Source organism: Leguminivora glycinivorella, chromosome 7 (assembly GCF_023078275.1).
Source record: "Leguminivora glycinivorella isolate SPB_JAAS2020 chromosome 7, LegGlyc_1.1, whole genome shotgun sequence".
Taxonomy (NCBI): domain Eukaryota; kingdom Metazoa; phylum Arthropoda; class Insecta; order Lepidoptera; family Tortricidae; genus Leguminivora; species Leguminivora glycinivorella.
Genome location: NC_062977.1, coordinates 920,288 through 947,788, shown reverse-complemented (window position 1 = coordinate 947,788; position 27,501 = coordinate 920,288). Strand labels below are relative to the sequence as shown.

The window sequence follows — 27,501 nt, the reverse complement described above, 5'->3', positions numbered from 1 at the left end:
ATCATTAAATATGTAATTTACTTACACAACATAAAATATAAAATATTTGATGTGCTTTCTTATCTGAACTGTGTCCTCTATACATAATACAATTATTTTAATTGCTATTCGTTTTTTGTAGTTTCTGGTTCGGGCCATGCATGTTTGTCTGTCAAATAGTCCTCGACTCTGTAATAAGCCTTTAACATCAATGATTTTTTTAAGTAGTTCTTAAGAGCTGGGAGGGGTAATCTCAAAGCAGTGTCAGGTAACTTATTATAAAAATGAATGCATTGCCCAACAAATGACTTCTGTACTTTACGGACACGAAATTTCTTTATGGCAAGCTTATTTTTGTTTCTAGTGTTATAATTATGGATATCAAAATTCTTAGTGAAACAGTGGTAGCTTACTTCGTCACACGATTGTTTGCATGTGATTTTCCCTATGATGAGCATTATTATTCCATATTATGGCTTTTCCTAAATATTTATTTTACACACTTTTGCAAGTAATGAAATGTAATAACAAATTATTATTTTATTTTGACGTGGAGTTACTCTTTTTTTATTAACAGTTCTGTAAGAAAAGGTTTTAACACAACATAATCTTGTAACGCAACGAAACGCTTTTGACGTCTACTGTCAAACACCCACAGCTGCAAAACGACAGCGAAAATATCATAAAAACCTGCAGAGCGGACGGCTCTGTGTCTTACGAACATCTAAATCGCTCTTCGAATAAATAAAGACTTAACTAAATCAATAATTAAAATAAAGCAGCATTCCTAAAGTTAAATAAGATGTGATCTCGTGTTGGATGTATGAGAAGTGGCAGTTTATCGCTGAACAAACAACATCGGCACGGATGGAATGTCTCTGGCTTGTGCAGAGTGAGTATAATTATATGAAAATGTAATAGCTATTAGGTTTTTTTACTTTGTCAACGTGTGATTGTAAACATAGCGCGTGCAGATATGATGTTCTTTAATAGTTTGTTGGTTTAATGCCATTCGCGTCGTGTTTTTGTATCCACCGCCTACGCAAAGATTCCGACGCAGGTATTTAAAGGGCCCGATCCTACGGCTATAATTAGAAACCAAATTACTATGATCGCTGTGACATCTATTTACGGTTATCTGCGTAAGCCGAGAGTGGAAGAATTTAGAGATATTGATATCATGTTTGAATAGGTATCATTTAAAACTTCTCAAAACATTAAAGTTTGTTTTGAATTTCACTGTCAATATTTACTGTAATGTTGTTAAGTAGATAATGTATACATGTTATTATTTGATACATTTGATTGCACTTGTGCTGTTAATTTAACAAAAGAATAAACTAAACCAACACCACAGTATAAGGATATATCAGTAGTTAATCTCCGGCAGCGGCGGCGCGGTCGTTACTACTGCGCAAGGTCACGCAGGGTTGTACATGTACAACGTTACTATAATCGACTTCGTACAATGTAAGTTGTTGTAAATCTAATAGGTACTATTAACTGTAAGTAGGTTTTAGTATAACAATACCACGTCATGACACCACATTAGTCAGTATTGAAGACACAAAAAATCATTATAAATATATTACTCTCATACGCGCAATAGTAGATTGTGTAACAATAATTGCAAAAGCGTTAATTTAAGTGTTCATTTTATATGTTTTCTCTAGAATACACCCAATCCATCACAATAAAAAAAAGATTCGTTTGAACTAGAAACGTAGGTACCTACTGTCCTACTCGTATTAGTAACTGTGTATGGCGCTATGCTAGTACCAACGCTCTTTCTACCTTTTTATCTAATAAAGATTCAAGTACGTATTTGTTTCTTAAATACTGACGAAATCATATTTACATAAAATGTTTGAATAGATGTTTGCACAATATTTAAGTAGGTACCAAACTTTCGAGCTAGATAGATCGCAGCATCTACCTAAATGTCGTTACAGATAAATCCTTATTGATTTTAATGTGTCATTCTAGCTTTAAATCTCACTTTTACGCCATTTACGTAAGCAATAATGTACCTAACACTGCAAATATATAACAACCACTTACTTTTCTGGGTGTCTAGGAATTCTAAAGAATGACATTTCCGCATTTTGAGAACTTTCCATACACCCATAAACACTACAGTAACGAAAATATGTCTTCGGTGCTGACGTCATTTTCTCCCGAACTCAACACGTCAACACAGCGCGCAAACGCGGCCCCGACTGTCCAGCCCAATAATCACCAGTTTCGCATGTTTTCGCCGCATGCGAGGGGAGGGAGGGGGACACACCGCGCGGCGTGAAGTTTGTAAGAAGAGTTATTACTGGTTTTATACTGTGCCAACACTCTGTGGCCCTATATCTTTAAATGGTAGCTTTATTGCCAGTTTCTGACTGAATTACAATATTGCTGTAAGTAACGGAATAAAAAGATATTGAAAAAATTCAAACTAAATCATGTCCTAATGTAATATTTATTATTCAAAATCTCTCCACTCAACTCCATCTTTCTTATCATACATACATACAATCACGCCTGTATCCCATAAAGGGGTAGGCAGAGCACATGAAACTACTAAAACTTCAGGGCCACTCTTGGCAAATAAGGGGTTAAAAGAAAACAAAACTGTGGCATTGCAGTGACAGGTTGCCAGCCTCTCGCCTAATACACCACTATTTAACCCATTTCCATTAGTCGCCTTCTACGACACCCACGGGAAGAAAGGGGGTCACCCGTCACCACACAGGCAGGCTTTCTTATCAGTGTTTGAATTATTCAGAAAGCCTTTACTTGAGGTGAAAAATCATTAAATCTGTTCCCCCTTTTGCTGCGGCAATTAAGTTGCCAGTTAACCATACAGTACCGCAGCAAATGTGTTAAGTAGCATAAACCACATGGTTTTTATTACTATTAATCATATTATGCATTTAATATTCATCTTCGACCCAGCTCCTCACCAGAAAGTTAATTATGTTTGTAATTTTAAACCATTAACCCCACTGTCCTGATTTCTAACTGCAAGTACCATCATGACTAACAGAGAAAACTCCACCTTAGCTTATAGATATTTAGGTTCATGTTTGGTCAGTTAGTGTTGTGCATAAGTAGAATGATTAGCAGATTTGTTGTGTTCCAGTTTAGTGTTAATTGGTCTAATTCCGCGGGTTATTGTGCAATTGTGCAATGTCTCAATTAATCTTGCTTGACTGTGTTTACAAACTATTACTGTAGGGCAAAGATTGCAAAAGTAAGGACAGAGCAATTCATATAATTTCATATGAAACATTCTCGTGGAATGTTAGAATGCGATTGGTTGGTGAATTTGCCTCATGCACACAATTGGTTGTATAGACTAGCATGATTGGCTGACATTCCTGCTGGCCCCATTTATGGTGTCTGTAGCCACATCCTTACAAAGTAATATATAAGAGAATGCAGTTTGAACTTGGTTAACGTCTTGTGTCATGTCATGTATGTCATGTCATTCATGTGACACTGTTTAATTAAATCTACAAATTCACATCTCTCCTTTAAATTAAAAAAAAATTGCATATCAACTTAAATGTAGTATATGTTTTTCCTTTGTGTAGTAAAACTCTATTGCACAATGCAAAATTGCACATTTTTGTACTTATCAGCTGTTTATATAACACTTACCCTCACATGTAAGTTATTCTTATTTTGGACCAAAACTAAGATTGCCCTACCAATTGTTTAGTATTTTCTGAAAGAATATAACCCGTTTGTTTAGTATTTTCTGAAAGAATATAACCCCACTGTATTTAATAGCTCTCAAAAACTGTCTTAAATCAGTGGTAAATCTAAACATAGATTGGTAGAGTTATACCTATGTATGAATAAAGGTTATATAGAGTCAGAATCAAGAAGTGTCCAAAAGATTCTGAAGGGATATGAGTTACCTAACCACCTCAACTGCTTAAGTACTTGCACTTCTGCTGCTGACTATACCTTACATTACTAATTAAATAATTATTCAACACTAAAGTGAAGTCATCCAACAGATGCATTCTTAAATTGGATCACTTTAGATATCCAATTGAATAATCAATAAGTTCACAGAAACTAGTGAGTCACACTGAGTCCAACTCTAGCACAAATACTCTATTCATCATCTCAATGCTTTGCCTGACATGTGACCTATGATTCAAACCAATTTTCACTCAGTTTGTAGTGGTGCTACTACTACTTTTTTGAAGTTTTGTGATCCTGCCAGTGAGTAGGGTTGCCAGAGCTCAACGAAGATGTTAAAGTTGCAATGCGCATGTAACAGCCTCGAGGGTTATTGGTGCTCATAGACTGTTTAAAAACAGGCCGGAAGTTTGTTTGCCCCAGATGTAATATTTATAAAAACACACTGGATAGTGTTTGATAGCATCAGTTGTCTGTCACTTTTTGGATAGCAGTCGTCCGGATTTCGTCCATTCATCGAACCAGGATGCCAGGCGCTTCCCTCCGTCTGCCGTCCTTCTGCCTAGCAGCAAGGCAAGTGACACTTCTTGTTGCAGACGTCCATAGGTTACGTTGACCGCTTTCCATCAGTAAAACCGTATGCTTGCGTTGCCATCAGATAAATGTAATGCAAAAAAAAAAAGGTGTAAACTGTATAATTTAAATAAACGATTCACGACCATACTCCAACCATACTGTTCTTTCTCAGGGATGGCAGAGGGCGCTACCAACCTTTGGAAATGTCATATACATATTTGGAATTTTCGACCCTTGCCATCGTGATTGGCCGAGTGGTTTAGGCATCCGTCCGGTAAACGGAAGGCACTGGTTCAATTCCAGCTCGGGACACTTGGAGGCCTTGGTCACCTTTTCTTTGTATATGACATTTAGTTCATGTTTATAACATAATAGTAGTGTAAGTAGTGTGACTACTTAAAAATATTTTCTATGAAAATAATTTAATTTGTACTTAGAGTAATAAAGTGGTGTTTTAACTGTGTTGTAGCGCGCGGGTATGATGGTGGTGCGGCTGAACCTGCGCGTGGCGCTGGGCGCGCTGTGCTGCGCCGTGCTGCTGCTCACGCTGTTCTGGGCGCGATGCGGGAAGCTCAGCCGGCCGCCAGGTATTTCCTATGAATGGTCCCAGGCCAAATATTACCACTGCTGATTTGCTGTGAACATTGTCCCCTAGTGCACTGTTTTTTATCAATGTTTTTTCTCATCTTAACCAGTTGGCCTAACTAAATTCACAATCGATTCGCAAAGAATTCTGTCTCTCAATCAGTCTTCCGTATAATACCTAAATGCATCAGACGAGAGTAGCTGAATATATGTAGGAAGGCGTGGCGCGAGCTCAGGAAGGTCCTTTTTCATCTCTGGGTGCCTTATGACTGCAACAACAGCAACAAATGCGACAGTGACTTTGCGTTTCGATTCGCTACAGAGCGTCAGTGATTGGCCTCTACCACCACTGCCTTAGAGCGTCAAACTGATGACGTATTCCTTCGTATTTCGTAATTAACTTGCATTTTCTGACCATACAACATTGTCCACAGTCGGATCGATGCTGTCAAACGCGTTGACCGAGCGAAACCCGCGCGATGAGATCGAATGTTCGATCAACGGCGAATATTCGATCGCCTGTCGCAAAGACCAGGATGATGTGTACGTGCCATTCAACTTCATAAGGAAGTACTTCGAGGTGAGACTTAGCTTTGACTTTCCTTTACTTTAGTTTTATTTTGGTGCCGTGACCAGGATGTATTATGTGGGTGGAAATAACAAATACTTTTTTCAATAGATCTACGGAAAACTAACATCAGTAGACGGCATCGAGAAATTCGAATGGTCTCACAGCTACAGCAAGATCTACCATCCGAAGAAAAAGTACGACCCCCGCGGCACTTTCGTCACCTTCGAAAACTACAACGTCGAAGTCCGGGACCGCGTCAAATGCGTGAGTGGGACGGAAGGTGTCCCTGTCTCGACACAGTGGGAGCCTAGAGGGTTCTACTACCCGACGCAGATTGCTCAATTTGGGTTATCGCATTACAGCAAGAATTTAACAGAGCCTGAACCAAGGATTAAAGTTTTAGATGACAGTGAGAAGTATTTAGAAAATTGGATTGTGAGTAAAGACGCGTCGTTGTCCCGGGAGTTTGACGATAAAGCGCGTTCGAAAGTGTTGAAGTTTTCGACGACTGAACTACCGTCGAGTCAAGTGTGGTTGAAGGTTAATATCAGTCAGGATTTCGTATTGAGCGTGGACGCGCTGCTGAGGCCGAATTCCTCGCTGACGGTGGTGCTGCAGAATAAGGAGAGGAAAGAGACCGCTTACTTGCATTATGTTACGAATACACAGATGATTTATGCTCAGGTGAGTGTACAATTTTAGTCAACTGCATTAAGATTTCAAATTCTGTAAATATTACCTCGCTTACGTTAGTATTGGTACTTTTTAAACTTGATGAAGTGTCAGTCACTACTCTTAAACTAATCAAATCTCAGACAGAGTTAAACATCAGACAAATCTCACATTTGAGAATTATTGGTCGAATTGTTGGTCGGTTCGACTCGTTCAGTTTACTTTAGAATCTCCTGATGTTCTCTTGTAAAATTTTATGAACTTCCAATAACAGATTCGTATAGAAGGTGTGAGCCCAAATTGCTTGACCTTAAAGTTGGTCAGGTCAAGCCGTCTCGCCATTCCAAGGCAGCATAATCTAAATCACAGAACTTTATTTATATAGAAGAAACAAGTTCATCTATTTGTAAAGGGGCCGAGCGTGTCAAATTTTGTACTGAAGTTGTTTCTTGCCTGTAATTTTAAATATGTCTCAGGCTCTTGATTGTTCATAATTTTTGTGTTGTTGCAATTGAATATCACGTAACGAGGCATTTTTTATGTTTTGATTGACTTCAACTTACAAAAATTGACGCCCGAAAGCTGCAAGCTGCGATTAAAGACGGACAACTCAGTGGATTTCACTGAGTTCATTTGACACGCTAAGTAGATACGTTTGCTTGATCTATGGTATATATGACATCTGTGATCTAAATGCTATTTATTTATGATAATTATTAATAATCATTATCATTCCTAATATTTATATGCATGTTGTACCTACAGGAAGAGCACATATACTACGGCATCGGCGTAGACCCAATATGGCGCCGGCTGACGCGTGACCTGATCGTCGACATGCAGAAAGGCTGGGCCCTGCTGGACAGGCCCAAGCGCAAGTCGCCGCGGACCAAGTTCAAGGTATGTTCAGTCGTAGCATGTAATAGTTAACAATACTTATAACCTAAGATTAAAGATAAATAAAGAGCTTAATATGTCTTCTAGGAGGCCATAAATAACAAAAATGTACGCAAATTTCCGCCACATATTGCTTTGACGAATCAATCTGAAAGGCATCTGACTGTAAAGAATTGGATCTTTTTATTAGACTTATATTGACCGGGATATAGACCGTGATTACCTTTTTGATTTTTGTCGAGCTCCCGATATTTCGACGCAGTTGCATGCATCATGAACACGGAAAACTGACGAAGGCGGAACTGAAAATAACCGTGAATCATTCAAAACTCTTATTGGATCTTTTTACCATATTTTTATTTATAATAATTATACTAAATCTAGACGCACTAAATTCACCAACCTGAAGTGAGGGGTGCTTCGGGTGTAATGATAACTCAAAAGTCAAGTCAATACTCCATCTTTATTCAATGAAAATCATGCTTATATACTATCCTGGTCACGGTCAATAGTCATTCCCATCTGTTTTAACATTACATTTTATTGTATATTTTATGACCAATAATCATTACTTTAATTATACCATAAACTTTATGATTATTTATAATTACATCGTAAAACTCTATGATCCATAACACACAGCTGCATGAGCATAGGGTTGTCACTCTGTATGAGATGAGTTATATATCATCAGGGTTGTCACACTACACTACAGCTTTCCCCTTTTTTTTGAGTTAAAAATAGTTGGATTATACATGACAACTGTTTTTGGCTTTTGACTTTTTTTTTTTTTTTTTAACTTATTTCTACTGGGATACATTTTTAATTGATTATAGATTCTTAATTAAGATCTGAATATAATAAAAAATCTTATTGCTAGTTGGTTATGCAAAAAAAAAAATCATTATAAGTTTAAGATAGCTATATGTGTATTGTGTATAGGTGTGTATATGTGTGCCAATGAGTGTTTTTTTTTTAGCAATTCCTTACTTGGATGGTGTCATCTGATCATAATATGTTTTAATTTTACTAATGACATTATTCATAAACACTTTACAATCTTCCATTAGATCTGTTGTCTTTGCCTGTCATATTGACTTCTGTATTTATTTGAAAGGGATAAAAACAATTTTAACCTTATTTTTGTGTGCAGACGAAATGCATCACAAACGGTAAGGGTACACAACGCATTTTCATTTATGGCTATTACTCAGCTCAATAGTTCAATACATATTTATTTGCTCAGGATACAAGAAAAAAAAATTATCGCTCACCCTGGCAATTACAACATATTATATAATATTTCATATATTGTGGCATCACTTTTAAAGCATCACACAATTTCACTAATAATTTCGTGTTTGTTTCGCGTTATGCTTTATGTATTTTTTTGAAGTATTTTCTATTCATTTTTTTTTTGTCTAACTGCGTTGTGTTTGTGATTTTAGTTTTACTACTACACGCTATAAAAGAAAGGATGTAGTTGCGTAAAATTACACTTTTGGTTTTGGGTATTTATATTGTGGTGAAAATAGTTCGACTTCTAATTTTTTTATTTTTTTTATTTTGAATTTTTGATACCGATTAATTTGAAATTTATTGTTGGCTGCTTTTTACTTGTATTAAGTTGGTTGTTTTTTTTGTTAACGTGTTTGTACGTGAGTTGTACTCGAGTTATGTATATTTTTGTCATTTTATTTTAGTAAGGTCTGATTATTTGTGGTATTTTTATAGATGATTTAAACTATTTTGTATAGCGTAATCACGCTATAGTAGTTTTTTTTTTTTAACAAGAAAATGCCAAGAGATGTTAATTTATTTGGTAGTTCAGATTTTTTTTTTTTTGCTCGAGATAAAATATAATAAATTAGTTAGTTTATTTGAACTTTCTAATTTTGAGGTTATAATTATATATTATATGATATTTGTATTCTAGTTACTTTTGTGAGTTGTGTATGCAGTAATTCTGACTTGTGATTTAGTTAAAAAAAAAAAAATTGTTGTACGTATAGCGATTGATGTAGTGAGTATTGTGGTTATTTTTATTTTTCATATTCTTATCCCCTCTTTTTTTTTAAGGTGTTTTTTTTTTTAGATTTGTATTCCTATTTTAATAAATTTTTATACCTATGTCGTTTTGTGATATCAATTTTGTTTGGGGTAAAAGTATTTGTTTTTAGTACCTACACCTCTTTTCCGCAGATAAAACCTGCTTACTAAACTTGTTAGAGGAGTTTTTTTTTTTTTTTTTTTACTACTGGCGATTACAATTATACTTTTAGTATTGTTCATGCATTCAGGCATTGCTTTTAAGCATCACACTATTTTGTGTGTCCAAGAGTCTCCACGATTGATTCTCGATCGAATCATGGTCAGCCGTCAAGGATTTCATACCTGCTTGTATTACATAGAAATCAATTCCCATGAGCCATAGTACCTTAATGTCTGCATTGGGAAATAATGTAAGCTTCTTCGTGATACATGAAGTTCACTTTTCTTTTAAAGAGTACACTGCGCATTTTAGCGCATCCGGTCGGCCGACCCTACATTACAATACATAAATATTAAGGATACAAAAAATATATTTATTATAGCGCGCTGATACATACTCAATAAATGTAGTATGTTTTTCCAGACATATGCTTTCACACATTAGAACGCAATAGCTTTGCGTGTGCCCAAGGACCTTCACAATTGAGAGCTCGCTCGAATTGGTTTTGGTTTCAAGGGGGCTGTGTCTGGTTTGTATCCTGGTGTACTCTGCTTACATTATAATTTACCAGCTATACCCAGTATTGTTAATAATGTCAGTTTGAAAACATAAAAGCATTTAAGAGTCACAATAACTTTTAGGTGATCAGGCTAATCGTTGGTTGCGACACTTAACTGATTTTGCTTTCCCGACAAGACGTTTTTCTTATGTTTTTTTTTCCCTGTTACTTGTAAACATACTTATGTAATTATTTATTTTTTTATTTTTTTATTTAAGTTTATACAATTTATATTATCCTCTTTTTACTGTCATTAAATAATATTAATTTTACATATCAGCAGTTTAAAATTCTTTTTTTTATATATATATATATATATATATATATTGATATTGTCCTTGTCCTTAGTACCTTACAGCCTGAGATCTGTCCGGTCTCGCTACTATTGAGAGAGAGAAAATAAATTATAAATCTATAAATCACTTTTTTATTTTACGAATATTAAGTGATTACTGGATTTAGGCTATGTCAGTTTTTTTTTAACTGCCTGCCTGATTATTAAATAATAATAAATACGTTTGATAAGGTGTTTTTTTTTTTCTATTAATATTTACGACCGGAAACGTACAATAAATTGGAAAGAATAAGATTAATTAGATTTGATAAAAATCAGTCAATTTCAATAGCACGACTTTTATTTTGTATTCGATTACCTTAATTTTTATTATAGTACATATAGTACAACAACAAAACAGAATTATAGAAAAAAAAGAAGTTTTTTTTTTTCATACCAATGGCATGGGACCATTTCTCGATTTTCGAATTTCTTTTGGGTCCCATATAAGCTTTTGATCTTGTACAGTAATGGGATATTTGAATGCAACAAGTTGTATGTTGAATAGATACTTTATATCTATATATATATACGAGTATATATTTTTATCATGGAACATGAGTTCTGATTAATTTATTATAAGATGTCCTGACAGAGTTGTTTCACCTTTTATAGGTAGTTATTAATTATGTAAAACTTGATAGTTTCGTATGAATTTTCCGCGATCTACTATTTAACTTTTAGAAATTTTTATTATGATTTGTTTATTGAGTCTGTTTGTCTTTTCTTTTGTTATTTTGAAGTATTGTAATTTATGAACTAATCGATTTCTGGAGTCTGATAGACTCAAATAGTGTTAAAAAAAATCTGGTGCTTTTTATAACTCTCTATAAACTTTTTTTTTAAATACCTACAAGAACTTTAATATACTTATTTTTATATATATTAAAACTTATTATGGAAACATAATAGCGATTAGTGTGAATATGTAATGGATTTTATATTTTACCCTGTTCCGCTGTTTGTGCGCTGGGCTGGGGCGGGTGTGGCACGCGGTGCCACCAAGTGCGTCGTGGTGCTGCGGTGCGAACCTGTGGCGTTGCGGAGGGACCGCGGTGCTGCGAAGGGGCCGTGGCGCTGCGGTGCGGAGTAGCTGGTGGACGATGTTGCGCTGGGCTGGCTCCGACGGCGCTCGGCTTACGCATGGCCACTTCAATATGTTGCCGCTCGATCTTCTTATTGTCCATCTTTGTGGTGGTAGTGGTTGTGATGGTTATTTTTAGATTTTTGAACGCGTCTTCGCATTGTTCAGTCCAATTGAATGGCGACGATGACGGTTGCGGCTGGTAATTACATGCGCGGTTGTGGCGAGGACGTGCTTGGCTGTGGCGATGGTTTCTGTGGTGGTGGTGGTCCATACTTGGCTATAGCGATGGTGGTCGTGGTGTCGGCGGCGTTGGTGTTCGCGGTGGGTCACACATAGGCTGCTTCGAGCTGCCCAACTGGTAAGGTGACGACTGAGTTGATATGAGAGACAAAAGCGGCGCGGATTAGTTACGGCGGCGGGGGGTCGCACTCGGGCTGGCTCGAGTAGCACGACTGGCTAGGGTCGCCATGAAGTGAGGGGTGCTTCGGGTGTAATGATAACTCAAAAGTCAAGTCAATACTCCATCTTTATTCAATGAAAATCATGCTTATATACTATCCTGGTCACGGTCAATAGTCATTCCCATCTGTTTTAACATTACATTTTATTGTATATTTTATGACCAATAATCATTACTTTAATTATACCATAAACTTTATGATTATTTATAATTACATCGTAAAACTCTATGATCCATAACACACAGCTGCATGAGCATAGGGTTGTCACTCTGTATGAGATGAGTTATATATCATCAGGGTTGTCACACTACACTACAAACCCCTTTCCTCCCGTGGATGTCTTAGAAATCGAATGTGGGATAATAAAATTGGCATATGGGTCTAGGGTATTGAATTCTGGGTGTTTAGCTAGCAACCTGTTACTGAATATCACAATTTCATTTTATTTCTAAGAGTGACACAGTTCCATGTGCTCTGCCTACTCCTTTTAGAAATACAGGCGTGAATGAATGTTCTTAAAACTTTGTATTTTGTTACAGATCTCCAGTATAATCCTGAGTGGCAACGGTTCCCTCGACAACTTGACCATAAGCACGAGCGCTCACATGGAGCAGTTCTACGCCGCGGCGTCTTGGCTAGTCCGGCGGCAGCGGGCCCGGAGCGGCGGCTGGCCGATACCCGTGCGGCGACGAGTGGCGTCGGGGGTCACTGACCTACGGCCTGGCTGGTGAGTGAGACAACACCTGTAGAGCGAGACAACCTAACCATGCAGCATCATAGCTAGTCCGGCGGCAGCGGGCCCGGAGCGGCGGCTGGCCGATACCCGTGCGGCGAAGAGTGGCGTCGGGGGTCACTGACCTGCGGCCTGGCTGGTGAGTGAGACAGCATCTGTAGAGCGAGACAACTTAACCATGCAGCATCATGGCCGGTGCGGCGGCAGCGGGCACGGAGTGGCGGCTGGCCGATACCCGTGCGGCGAAGAGTGGCGTCGGGGGTCACTGACCTAAGGCCTGGCTGGTGAGTGAGACAGCATCTGTAGAGCGAGACAACTTAACCATGCAGCATCATGGCCGGTGCGGCGGCAGCGGGCACGGAGTGGCGGCTGGCCGATACCCGTGCGGCGAAGAGTGGCGTCGGGGGTCACTGACCTAAGGCCTGGCTGGTGAGTGAGACAACACCTGTAGAGCGAGACAACCTAACCATGCAGCATCATAGCTGGTGCGGCGGCAGCGGGCACGGAGTGGTGGCTGGCCGATACCCGTGCGGCGAAGAGTGGCGTCGGGGGTCACTGACCTAAGGCCTGGCTGGTGAGTGAGACAACACCTGTAGAGCGAGACAACCTAACCATGCAGCATCATAGCTGGTGCGGCGGCAGCGGGCACGGAGTGATGGCTGGCCGATACCGGTGCGGCGAAGAGTGGCGTCGGGGGTCACTGACCTAAGGCCTGGCTGGTGAGTGAGACAGCATCTGTAGAGCGAGACAACCTTATTATGTGACGTGTCTGGTCTGAACTTCCGAAGGCAGAGGCCTGGAGCGAAGGCTGGCCTATACCCGTGCGGGAAAGAGTGGCTTCAGGGGTCACTGACCTGTGACCTGGCTGGTGAGTGAAATAGCATCTATAGAGTGAGACATCCTGCCCATATGTAGCAGTTCTAGGCCACTGCTTCCTTCGGCGATAGCGGGCTAGAAGTAGTTGCTGGCTGGCTTGAAATTCAAATTAATCTGAAATTATGACTTGTACCTCCAAGAAACCTAACTTCTGTGCTATAAAGTAAAGTTATTTCATTCAACATGACATTCTGAATATAAATCTGTATCAAAGACTATTGACCCATTGAATCCACGTCAGACCTTATTGATAAGAGTTAAGTGCTATTTATGTTTGTCAATTACTGTCTTAAGAGACTGACAGCTTCCAATAACCTTGAATTGATTTTTTTAAAGAAAATTGTTTTAGTATTTATTGTCTCAAATTATATAGACGCCCTCCGATCATAATTATTGATTTGATAAAATCGGCTTCACGTAAAATAATTTTAAAGACTGGTCTAAAAAGCACTATTAAACGGTTCCATATCTTTGATTTACAAATGGGGGAAGGGTTGTGGGGCAAATGCAACTGATCCATTTTCTCCGTTTTATAATGTTTGCATTATTAACTAGAGTGTCCACTGGTTATATTATATATGGTTCGCGTGTTCAGTGGATACATGTGGAACTAAACTTAATAATGTAAAAAAATGGATATGTTACAATGACCCCCCCCCCCCCGTTACAAGTATACAATGCGCGCAATTTAGATAGATAGATATATATCTTTCTTTAAGACAGTATTTCAGCAGAGTATTTCACACAATTATAAAATAAAGGGTTTCACTAAAAGATTTTAGTTATGGTCTGCCCCTTAAGTGCTATTTATGTCAGTCAATTGTAGTGTGAAGTTCCCAGTGTGAGTAGTGACAGTAAGAAGTGAGTGTCGCCCGTCATTCTATTTAAATCACATTTGATCGAGGGTGATGGATGGGCGCTATTCATTAATTAACATGTTAAGATTGCGGGGCTTCTTGCATGTAGGAATTGCGAGATGACAGATGAATTTAGTTATGAAGCTAACATGTTGTATTCAGTAAAAACATTTATTTTTTGGCTAGTTGGGTGGACTACATTCGGAAAACTGCAGGGCACTTCTGGATGAGATTAGCCAAGGACCGGGATAAGTGGCGTATGGGAGGCATATGCTCAGCAGTGGGCGATTAATGGCTGAAATGATGATGATGATGATAACAGAATTAAATATGTATTTACTACCATGTGATTTAAAATTATGAAAATAGATTATTTCTGGCGGTTCATTCGACAAGCGACTACATTGAAAATAGACCATCTTCTTATGTACCCCGGTTAATTAGACCAAAATGGCAGTGTCTGCCTTATACATATAACTACGAGTAAAGAGGATCGAGTATTATAGAGTTACTTTCAAAGTAAAATGTGTAATTACAGTGCATAGACTGCCATCTCTCGACACTGGCATAAACATTTTGAATCTCAGTTTTGCCAATTTGGCCGATATTTATATGTGTTAAAATGTGAAATATAAATACTAGCGCCATCTAGCCGAGCGTTCCCCAAAGGTCCCCATACAAAACCCCACGGTCCCATTTGGCCCGTATTCTTAGCTTGATATGTTTTAAAATGTCAAATATTAATATTAGCGCCATCTAGCCGAGCGTACCCCAAAGGTGTAACGCCATCTAGGCTACCGTACTTTTTTCTTTATGGTTCTCAGGAACGTTTTTTTCTTAGAGTTTATCATGTCTTTGCTACGCTACGAGTAATCGGCCTCGCTTACTTAGCTATCTGTATGAAACTCTCTTAGTATGAAATCATATTCATAAATAAAAAACAAATATGCTACAAAGATAATATAATGGATCCCCGTAAATACCTATGCAGAGGAAGCAGTTATCTTTACAAACAACATGAGTAGGTATTGATTTATCTGAAGACGCCATCAGAATGCATAATTTGTATTATTTTGCTGATAAACTATGAACTGAGCAGTGACTAAGCTACTTATGAACAAAGCTAGCCGCTTTACATTACAGTGATTTAATGGGCTCTATCTCATTGTAATAAACATTAATCACTACATAGCGAGTGAAAGGAGTCATTGTAGATAGATATTGTGTGTGGGCGGTAGGCAGAACACATTTTTTTTGCGATTTATTCCTTATTTTTTCCAAAACACTAGCAAAACTTTCACCTCCTAGGTAACAAATACATCGATATTTGTACAGTCTAGCAACTGCACATTTTTCCGTTTACGCTGCAACCTACTTAAGGCCGAGCCATAATTTATTATTTTAAGTAAAGGTAAATTTAGTGCGTACCTAGCTCTCTTACGATAATCATCAACTAAAGGAACTGCCAATTAAGTTGCCTAGTGTAACCATTTTAAGGTGAAATAAACCAGTATAACATAACTCCATCTCTTCATCATCTCTCAACGCACTCAACCATCTCAAGCAAGTGTACGGACTAACTGGCCCGTACATTAAATGGTCCTTCGAGCCTCTGCGTGTCCTGGAATCTCAAAAAGGTAATAGTGTTTTTGTTACTTAGTACGATAGTGAATCGGTTTGCTGGCCTCCCACAAGCGGGTCTCCCCAGTAAAATTGAGAAGGCACAAATATCGTATTTAAAGTGCAGAAGCTCTGATTACCTGTGGAAGGAAAGGACGCCACACAGAACCACCGGTGATACAGTCATCAACTATACGAGGATCAGAAGACGCGCAGGAATCTGGATCTTCAAAACTAGCAACTAATTATCTGCCGTCGGGGTGCTTGAAAAAACGCCGGCGGGGGTGCAACTTCAAATTAACTAACAGCAACTTCAGGCTCAACTTACTACAAAGTCAAGCCTAACTTGAACAACTTAACTCACTTCAAGATCAACTTTCAACTTCCTTCTAACGACAAACTCATCATGACTAAACTTCAACAACAGCAAACCTGCTTTGAGAACATCAAGGCATTGTGTGTCAACTACAAAAAGGATTCGGCAGGCAGGAAAACTCGTGACTACTTAACCAAGCGGATAACTTCTCTCGACGCCTTATGGGGTGACTTCGAGAACCAACATGGGGTCCTTGAAAAGGAAATCGAGGACAAGAACATTAACTACTTCCAGGAAGATATTTACACGAAAACTAAAGCTATGTATGACGTCACTAAGGCGGACATGCTGAACTTGATGCAAAAACTAACTGACACGAAGAGCACAGTCAGATTTGATCTTACAGATTTTTTGGAAGAAATGGAATCTGGTTCGGACAGCGTCATTCAACTTCTTAACAAACAAGAATGCAACTTCAAGGCAATCGATCGAGCGATGTCAAAAATAAATGTCGGTGTAAACAGCGAAAAGTGGGAACTAGAGGACAATCTTAACATTCTGAAGTCAAAATGGACGGAAATCGACAAGCAACACTGGGAAATAGACGGCTTGCTCAAGGGTTCTCACGAAACTTACTACCAAATATTCACCGACATAGAAAATAGATACGATTCTATGCGCAAGGAACTCAACAGCAAGATATGGTCAACCTTACACTATCAGAAATCGGCGCCGCGCATCTCAATACCCGAATTCTCAGGAAATTATAACCAATGGATTTCTTTCAAAGATCTTTTCATAGAAACCGTCCACAATAACCCAACTATCAACAAGGCGCAAAAAATGCAGCATCTGAAAACTAAGCTTCGCGGAGAAGCGGAAAGATTGGTCCAGCATCTGACAATAAATGCCGACAACTATAAATCATGCTGGGATATCTTAAACCAGCGTTACGATAACCGACGTCTTCAATTTATTTCATTTATGAACACCATGCTGAATTTACCCAACATTCAGCAGCCGGACGGCCACAATCTGAAGAAAATGCATGACGTCATAACTGAATGTCTGAGTGGACTAAACAATATTGGCTTGGATACTACGACCTGGGATCCTATTATTGTTCATTTAATGACTTTGAAACTAGACACCACCAGCACCACCCACAGCGACTACGTACGGGACCTTCAAGATCACAGGGAAGTTCCAGTCTTACACGACTTTCTTTTCTTTTTGGAAAGCAAATTCATGGCTTACGAAACCATGAAAAGCTCCAAAAAGGATATAAACTCGCAGCAGAAGCCAGCACCCATCAAAACTTTCAACAAGGATCATCAGGCCAAGAAAACTAACTACAATAACTTCAACTATTTCAAGAATAATTCCAAGACATATCACGCGACCTACGGTCAGTGCCCTCTTTGCAATGAGGAGCACGTGTTGATGCAATGTCAGAAGTTTCTCGACCTAGACACAACTCAGCGAAACAACACGGTCGCAAGACTACAAGTGTGCAAAAATTGCTTGTTTAGTCACGGGGACAAGGAATGCAGATCCAACAAAACGTGCAAGGAATGTAACTTGCAACATCATTCATTATTGCACAATAATACGGCCAAGAAACAAACAACTTATAATTTTAGAAAAAATAACTTTGAATCTAAGCCATCAACTTCAAATTCAACTCAACAAGCATCCAGCCATCATATAGCTACGAATGGCGTGGAAGTATTGCTAACTACGGTTCAACTTCAACTTCAAGCTAGCGATGGAACATACATTACGCTCCGCGCGCTACTAGACCAGGGGTCACAACTTAACATTATAACTGAAAATGCCACGCAACTACTGAAGCTACCCAGGAAGAAACTCAACGGAACTATAACTGGAATCGGAACTTTAAGCTGCAAAGGGGAGGCAGAGCTTACCTGCAAGTCCTTGCAATCCGATTATACATTCCAAACTAAAGCATTCATTGTTAGAAAAATAACTAGGAACCTTCCCAACTCCACATTCGAGAAAGGGAACTGGACGCACCTACAAAACTTGGAACTAGCGGATGCTGACTTCAACGTGTCGCGCCCTATAGACCTCTTGCTAGGGGCGCACGTTTACGCTGACGCTCTTATGGATGGCGTAATTAGGGGTGGAAGATTGGCTCCGATTGCCCAACAGACCCGTCTAGGATGGATTATTAGCGGGGAACTCGCAACGAATGGCCCACTTAGCTGCCATGTAACTTTAATTAACCTGGAGGAACTTGCCAAGTTTTGGGAAACCGAAGACATCACCCAAAGCGAGGAGAATACGTCTCTTAACGACCAGTGCGAAGCTTACTACCAGCAAACTGTCCAGCGAGGCTCCGATGGGAAATACATTGTGAAATTGCCATTGAGCGCGGACTACGAAAAAAAACTGGGCAATTCTAAACGAATTGCGGTCTCTCAGTTTTTACAACTGGAACGCAAACTACAAAGACAACCTAAACTGGCCGCAATGTACAGGGAATTCATGAAGGAATATGCCGATTTAGAACACATGAAACCTTCGGCCTCAACTTCATCCCAGGACTGCTACCTCCCGCATCATGGGGTGCTAAGGGAAAATGCCATCAGTACGAAGCTAAGGGTTGTTTTTAATGCGTCTCAAAAAACAAGCTCCGGTTACAGCCTAAACAGCCTGCAAGAAAAGGGCCCTAACCTACAAGGGGACATCCAAGCATTGATTCTGAAGTGGAGAGCCTACAAATATGCCTTCTGTGCTGATGTTCAAATGATGTACAGATGCATTTGGATCTCTGAAGACCAGCAGCATCTCCAGAAGATAATATGGCGAAACTCGCCCTCTGAAGCCCTTCAGGAATACCAGCTTTGCACAGTAACCTACGGCCAAAAATGTGCAGGATGGTTAGCCACAAGAACCCTCAAGCAATTGGCTGTTGACGACGGTCATAAATATCCCGAAGCCGCCGAAGCGCTGAAGAATGAATTTTATGTTGATGACCTCATCAGCGGCCGCAATTCAATTGCGGAAGCAATACAACTACAAAAATCCCTAATAAACTTACTTAAAGGTGGAGGCATGAACTTACGAAAATGGTCGGCAAATGACCCAACTCTACTTGAAAATCTAAGCGAAGATCAAATTTCCACACAAACATTTGACTTCAAACATGAAGATTCTATGAAAACTTTAGGGCTTGGCTGGAACCCTAATTCTGACACTTTTTTACTCAACTGGAATCTAAACAATAAGCCTTCAACTAACTTAACGAAACGAACTCTGTTGTCGGAGATATCTCGTCTATATGATCCATTAGGATGGTATAGCCCTGTAACTGTGACCGCCAAGCTAATATTTCAGAAAGTGTGGACAAGCAATATCTCATGGGATCAAGTTCTACCACGCGACATTCAAGAGGAATGGCTGAAATTAAAAACAGAGCTGCAACTACTAAGAAAAATCAAAATTAACAGATGGATCGGCGGAACATCAAAACAAATCGAGCTTTTGGGCTTCTTGGACGCAAGTGAGAAGGCTTTTGCTTGTGTAATATACACTCGCATTAGAGACGAAAGCGGGAAGCCATGCACAACTTTATTAGCAGCGAAAACTAGGGTTGCCCCCATATCACAAAAAACTACTCTTCCAAGATTGGAATTATGCGGAACCCTACTGTTGTCTCAACTAATGAAGAAGGTTATGGAAGCATACAAGAATTACGACATAACTATTAAAGCGTTTTGTGATTCTCAGGTGACTCTCGCATGGCTGCAAGGAGATATATCACGCTGGGAAAAATACGTAGCGAACCGAGTAGCAAAGATCAAGCAAATAATACCGGCAGACAAATGGCATTACATTAGATCTGAGGACAACCCAAGTGACTGTGCTTCGAGAGGCGTGTATCCAAGCAAACTAGTTAACCTCGACCTCTGGTGGCACGGACCGTCTCTTCCCGAAACTAGCCCGAAAAATGATGCTCAAAGTTTGACTTGTCTTTTTGCTACAAACATCGGCGCATTGAAAACCGAAGAAGCAACCCTAACCACAAAGCAGGATAAACACTTCATATACGACCTTCTTGAAAAGTACAGCTCGCTATCACGAGTAATACGAATCACCGCATGGATATTACGATTTATTACAAACTTGCGACGTAAGCAGAAAGCCGACACCAACTATATAACTACTAAGGAGCTAATCGCTGCAAATGAATATTTAACCAGCTGCGCACAAAAGGAGGCATTTCCTGACGAATATAAACTACTGTTTAAAAATAAACCTATTCCAACCCACAGCTGCATATACAAACTGAAGCCTTACCTAGACGAAAGGAAATTGATTCGGGTTGGCGGACGGTTGAATAACTCTAACTTGCCCTCTGGAATGAAAAATCCAATTATCTTACCCAAAAAAGGGCGTATGACTCATCTCGTCATTCATCACGGGCACAGGGCAACATTACATGGCGGGGCGCGCCTAACCCTTAACTACATAAGACAACGTTACTGGATCATAAGCGGCAACAGGGCGGTAAAATATCAACTGCAACATTGCGTTCGCTGCCACCGATTCAAGCCGTCAACCACCCATCAGCTGATGGCGGACTTATCCCCGCAAAGAACTATCCCATCAAGGCCATTCACGCACACTGGTGTAGATTTCACTGGTAGCGTAGAAGTCAAAATTAACAAAGGGCGAGGTGTGAAAACATCGAAGGGATACATAGTTATCTTCGTGTGTCTGGCCACGAAGGCTGTACACATAGAACTTACTTCGGACATGAGCGCTGAAACATTTTTGGCTGCTTTTGAGAGATTATGTGCCCGCCGAGGCACGCCTAAACATGTTTACTCTGACTGCGGCACCAACTTTATCGGCGCATCGAAGATTATACGTCAAGAATTTGAACAATTCAAGCAAACACTGTCAAACTCAAGCTTTTTTGATGAAATTGGAAAACTGGAAGTGGAATGGCACTTCAATGCTCCCGCATGGCCTAGTGGTGGGGGAATTTGGGAGGCCGCCGTGAAATCCTTGAAATATCACCTAAAAAGAGTCCTTGGGGAGCAGAAACTTACATTCGAAGAGTTTATCTCTCTGCTGGCGAAGATAGAAGCTTGCCTAAACTCAAGACCGCTTTGTCCTCTTACAGAAGACATCGATGAATACTATAACTGTCTAACTCCAGGACATTTTTTGACCGGGTCAGCTACGTTGTCACTGCCGCACTCGGATTACAGTGACACCAAACACATCGATCTGCGCCGCAGATGGCAGCTTATTCAACATATGACGCAACGATTCTGGAAAGCTTGGTCATATGATTATCTAACTCAACTTCAGCGTCGAAGCAAATGGAACAAACCAACTCAAAATATTGAAAAGGATGACATTGTTCTTGTAAAGGAGGACAATTTACCTCCGGCAAAATGGGCACTCGGCCGCGTCGTAGAGGTTCACCCTGGGCGCGACGGCCTAACTCGCGTAACAACTATACAAACTCAAAACGGGACTTTCAAGCGTCCTGTTGTCAAACTTTCACCCTTGCCGATGAAACCAAGGGCTGAACTCGAGGACAAGCCATCGACAAGCCACACTGAGCAATCATTAGAAAACAACGAATCTGAACGAGGCAACACTAAGAAATCTACAAGATATCCTAGAAGAAATAAAACCGCCAAGCTATCCTTCGTAACATTGTTTACAACTTTTATAACCATGTGCGCTATATCAGGGTCGCACGCCGCCAGCGCGTCGACGTCGGCACATATTACGAACCTTGAACCCGAGCGACCGATATATTATGATACAATCGGCAAGGTACAAGTAATACATAATAAATGGACATTACTTATGTATTACAACCTAACTAACTATTGGGAAGGAGTTCGTCGCATTGAAACATACCTACATGGGGTGGAAGACTGGTGTGCGAAGACGGACCCAAGATATTGCAAAACTACTCTCAACCAACTGTACCACGAAATGGATCTCCTGCAATACTACAACTCTATGCTGCTCGCCCCTCACAAGCATCTAACCGACAGGAAGAAACGAGGACTAGCCGACGGGGTTGGGTACTTAGCTAATAGTTTATTCGGAATCCTGGATCAACGTTTTGCCGAAAAATACAAAAACGACATAGAAGCCGTACATGACAATGAAAACTACCTACTCGAACTCATCAAGAATCAAACAACTATCGTCGAACTAGAAAACAAGGTGCTAAAGAAAAATGAAGTTAACATCCAACAACAATTCAACGTTATAGAGACCTTCATGAACGAAACGAATATCAACATAGCAAAAATTGAGTCAGCAGTGGAAATCGCCATGGCCACGAGCTACTTTAATTCGGCTTCACTATCAGCCTACCTACTCATCAACAATCTAAAGAACATGCAGGAAATGCTATTCAACACCCTAACTGATGTCTACAAGGGCCATATCGACGTCCACCTTGTGACGCCGGTCAGCCTAATCGAGCAAATGAACATTATCGCTGGCAAGCTGCCAAGAACCATATCTTTACCTGTTCACAACATACGAGAAGACATCAAGGACCTCTACAAACTACTGTACGTTAAAGCTCGAGTCACCGACACTTATTTCTTCTTCGAACTTCACATTCCTCTAATTTCAGATGAAGACTATACGTTACATCGTGCTATACCGCTGCCCGTCAAATCAACTCAAGACACTGTCATCGTGCAAACAAGTGCCCGTTATATAGCCGTTAACCTGCAGAAAAATACCTACATATCCTTTAAAGAAGAGGACCTTCAAGAATGCGTACAGTTGAAACCAGAAACTTTCATATGCAACAAAAACTTGCCAGTGTTTAACCTTCACAATGAAAACATTCCATGCGAAGCAAAACTAATAAGTCATCGCACGAGTACACCATGTGACGTAGCGCATACGTCATGTCAGAACGCCTGGATCGAGTTGCACTCACCAAACGCTTGGCTTTTGGGGAGTGGGAAGATGCTATCCCGATCTGTGCAAGCTAAAGAAGCGCAAACAATGCTCACTACAATCAGTAAGGCCACACTACGAGGATATCGAACTTCAACCGATGCCAGAAGAGAAAGGCCAGCCACAACCACAAACCGGTGCGAGACCAGCGAGCCACCTCGCGCCACGCCCGAGCCGTCGCCTCGCAACCAAGGACAACGTGTCATTCGACTTTGATTAATTGGATTTCTTGATTTATTTGTAATGGCTTTTCCTCTTGTTGAAATTTATCTTAACTTTTTCTCTCTCTTTTGGGGTTGCCAGCATGTACAGTCTAGCAACTGCACATTTTTCCGTTTACGCTGCAACCTACTTAAGGCCGAGCCGTAATTTATTATTTTAAGTAAAGGTAAATTTAGTGCGTACCTAGCTCTCTTACGATAATCATCAACTAAAGGAACTGCCAATTAAGTTGCCTAGTGTAACCATTTTAAGGTGAAATAAACCAGTATAACATAACTCCATCTCTTCATCATCTCTCAACGCACTCAACCATCTCAAGCAAGTGTACGGACTAACTGGCCCGTACAATATTCTTTTCCATAGCGGACATATGTTTATTTTTATTGAATTGTTTGTTAAATTGCCAGTGGATTCAAATTAATTCAAAATCATTCGCTTCTAATATATGATTTATTATCGGTAATAATCCTGAACGCTAAAACATATAAACTGGATTAAATAAAAAGTCAATTTATGCACTAATAACTTTTAACAGCTAATAAAGACTATAAATAACGCATCGTTGATAATAACACAACCCAATTATTTCGGCGCCGGCGCAAATAGTCTGCGCATGCAATTCCAGAGTAGCCAACATACACTTACTTAGGGCCGGTTGCATGAAACCATCTGTCACCGTTGAAGCTGTTCGATAAATTTTATTGTATGGGAAGTTCCATAGACGTCTGCTGCTTGACGATGATGTGTCTGTCAAATGTGGTTGATGCAACTGGCCCTTAGTCAAGTATTTGATGACCGGTCTGGCTCAGTCGGTAGTGACCCTGCCTGCTAAGCCGCGGTCCTGGGTTCGAATCCCGGTAAGGGCATTTATTTTTGTGATGAGCACAGATATTTTACCAATTTTATTTTATTTTATTTTTTTTCATAAGCTTTTTCTTTTAATCAGTTACACACAACTCCACATTCAGCTCAATTTTCAAGCCAATCGGTTTTCGACTAACAGCTGTAAGGTGACAATATATCAAGGGTCTGCCTGAAAACCAGCGTTGTAGTTAAAATGCTGCAACATTATGCTGAGGCAAGCTCCTATTTAACGCACATGAATATTTTAATTTCACGTGTCGTGTATATGTATAACTCATTTTCTTAGATGTTTAGTCTAGATTTAAGTTTTCTACTTTATCAAATCCTAATGTAACACTTCTTCATTGTTTGTAACATTTTCATGTGATGTTGAATAAAAATTTTCTATGTATGTCTATATTTGTTCCTGAGTCATGGATGTTTTCTATGTACCTACATATTTATAAGTATGTATTTATTTTTTTAAGTATGTATCGTCGCTTAGCACCCATAGTATAAGCTTTGCTTAGTTTGGGGCTAAGTTGATGTGTGTAAGGTGTCCCTAATATTTATTTATTTTTTTATTATGGACTGATCGGCGATTGACCCTAGTCACACCTGATGGGAAGTGAAGACAGAGTCTAAGATGGAGCTCACCGATTCAGTAATAGCCTATTCACTCTACGTTTAAAGAGACCGAGGTCGTATTTTTCTGGGAACACCGATGCTGGGAGCGCATTCCATTTATATACGAGTAGAAACATGTAAAGGAAAACGTTGTAATAAAATGCCCTTGCCAGATAGGAACTCTGCACATTTTTTTCATGTGTATGCTTTCTTTCTCAGGCACTCAGCAATGAGCCAAGGCCACGGCATCTCCCTCTTAGCCAGGGCGTTTCATCGCAGCGGAGACGCTGCGTATCTGCGGGCGGCCAAGAAAGCCCTGTACCTGCTTGACGTACCGAGCCACGCAGGCGGCGTTAAAGCGATGTGGATGGATAAGCATGTTTGGTAAGTGTTGTTTTGATCTGCGTACCTGCGAGCAGCCATGAAGGCCCCATACTTGATTGAAGCATGTTTGGTTAGTATTGTTTTAGTCGCAGCGGAAAAACTACGTAACAGTGAGCGGCTAACAAGGCCCTAATTCTACTAGATGTACCGCGTCACGCCATCGCTCAGGCTCCGTAGCGTATCCTAGTTATCTCTCTCGGTCGCACCAATGCAGAAAAGCGTTAGAGATAACTATGACAAGATGTTTTACCGCCTGCACTAAATCTCAACCAACAAGACAAATAATCCAAAGAGTAGATAACCCCAAGTTCACGAATAATAGGCCACTTGACCCTTTTTTAAAGTCGGTCTTATATGATTAAGTGCGGTCCAATTAACCGTTTTAATAATTAAAATATTACTTTTTTTTTTAACTTAAAAACAGAAAAAATATTTTTAAAATATACTTTTACGTAATCAGGCAAAAACAACACAGTCATGTCAATCTATAGATTATCTGTGCATCGGGTCATTCTATTCGAAACAATATTTTCTGACTTTTTAAGTATGAAGGCATAAAGTTCAATATGTCGGTAATTGTTTTGACATGCAGTAAGGTTCGAATTCGATGACGTCACTACATCGCTGACAGCGTTTTCGGTGGCCAAAATAAATAAAAGATTACACACATTTTTAATCGAAAATACGTCAGTCATATACACTTTTAATACTCAAAATCTATAAACATTGTTGTTTTATATCAAATACTACAGAAGACAATCATTTATTGTGCCCAATTAGATATGAGTCTAGTAGCCTATTCCCCGATTCCAGGTACGAAGAGTACCCGACGAAGCCGCCGCTGTTCGTCCTGAACGGCTTCATCTACACGCTGCTCGGCCTCTACGACCTCCACGTCATCGAGGGAGAGAACTCCATCTCGCTCGCCAAGAAGATGTTCGACGACGGTATGTCCTCGCTCAAAACGTTGTTACCTCTCTTCGACACCGGCAGCGGCAGCTTCTACGACTTGAGGCATTTCACGCTAGGGGTAAGTCCCAATATAGCACGCTGGGATTACCACGCTACTCATGTCAACCAGCTGTATTTGCTGGCGGGGTTAGATGATGACCCGATTTTGATAAATACGGCTAAGAGGTGGGAGGGGTATATGCAGGGAAAACGGGCTGCTCATAATTGAACCAACTTAAGTCTTATTGGATTATACTCAGAGGAATTTTCCATTGAAACAGGTTTTAAAACCTTTGGCATTACATGTTAGGATTTAATCCTAATATCGCCAGGTCGGACTGTCACGACTCATGTGAATCAGTCGTATTAGCTAGCAAGGCTGGATGATGACCCAATATTGATAAATACGGCTAAGATGCAGGGAAAAGCGGGCTACACATAATTGAGCGAAATTTTAACGGGATTTAAAAGAACTATTTACCATTAAATCTGGTTTCTATGACCTTCGGCGTTTCCAGATCTCCGATCTGATCTGAACGTTTTCGAAAATTGGGCATAGCCAGTTGGTTGACCCAATATTAAAATGATGGGAGGGGTAGTTGAGAAAAAAAGGGACAACTCATAATAGTCCTATGTCAAATGGACTCAATGTGAACTTTATTCAAGTTAGAAGTAATGTTATATTCACTTTTTCAACGACTACGTACTTACACATTTCTGAACCAAATATTGGAGGACAACATTCTATAAAATAAAAAGCAGATTTGTTAAAAACCATATGATCATCAAAAATACATTGATCATAAGATTTTTTATCATAAATTTTACATTGATCATAAGATTTTTTACAAATCAACAAAATTACAAAGTGACTGAGCCAAATCTTGCTTACGAAAAATGTGTAATGTTCTGATTATGAATAGAACACAATCAAATCGTTGATTTCGATTTAGAATCGGGAACATTATAGAACGATTTCTATATATAAATACAGGTAATATATATGCACATTGTTAGGTACTTTATATATATACGCTGAACAAATGCGAAAGACTAGTATCGTTGTAATAAATAGCTGCTATTCAATAAATATATATATGACAAATATTTAGATTGAAATGCAACTCTAAAAAAACATCTTTTAACCCTGCAGCTGTCGTGATCTCTACGAAGTGTGAGCCGTGTGAGTGTTACGGATCGTGGTGTTTGTTAGTTTATGTTGTATGTT

General features: G+C 39.6%; 1 protein-coding gene across 1 annotated transcript; it reads left to right on the top strand.

The window, feature by feature from the left end:
• The first annotated feature begins 657 nt into the window (after positions 1-657).
• On the top strand, positions 658-27,040 carry LOC125228373 (D-glucuronyl C5-epimerase). Its single transcript, XM_048132918.1, has 8 exons — positions 658-871; positions 4,952-5,069; positions 5,502-5,647; positions 5,747-6,322; positions 7,076-7,210; positions 12,400-12,587; positions 25,158-25,322; positions 26,136-27,040. Exons 1-8 carry the CDS (start codon positions 803-805, stop codon positions 26,500-26,502), a joined length of 1,764 nt encoding a protein of 587 aa, XP_047988875.1. The 5' UTR covers positions 658-802; the 3' UTR covers positions 26,503-27,040.
• The last annotated feature ends 461 nt before the right edge of the window (positions 27,041-27,501 follow it).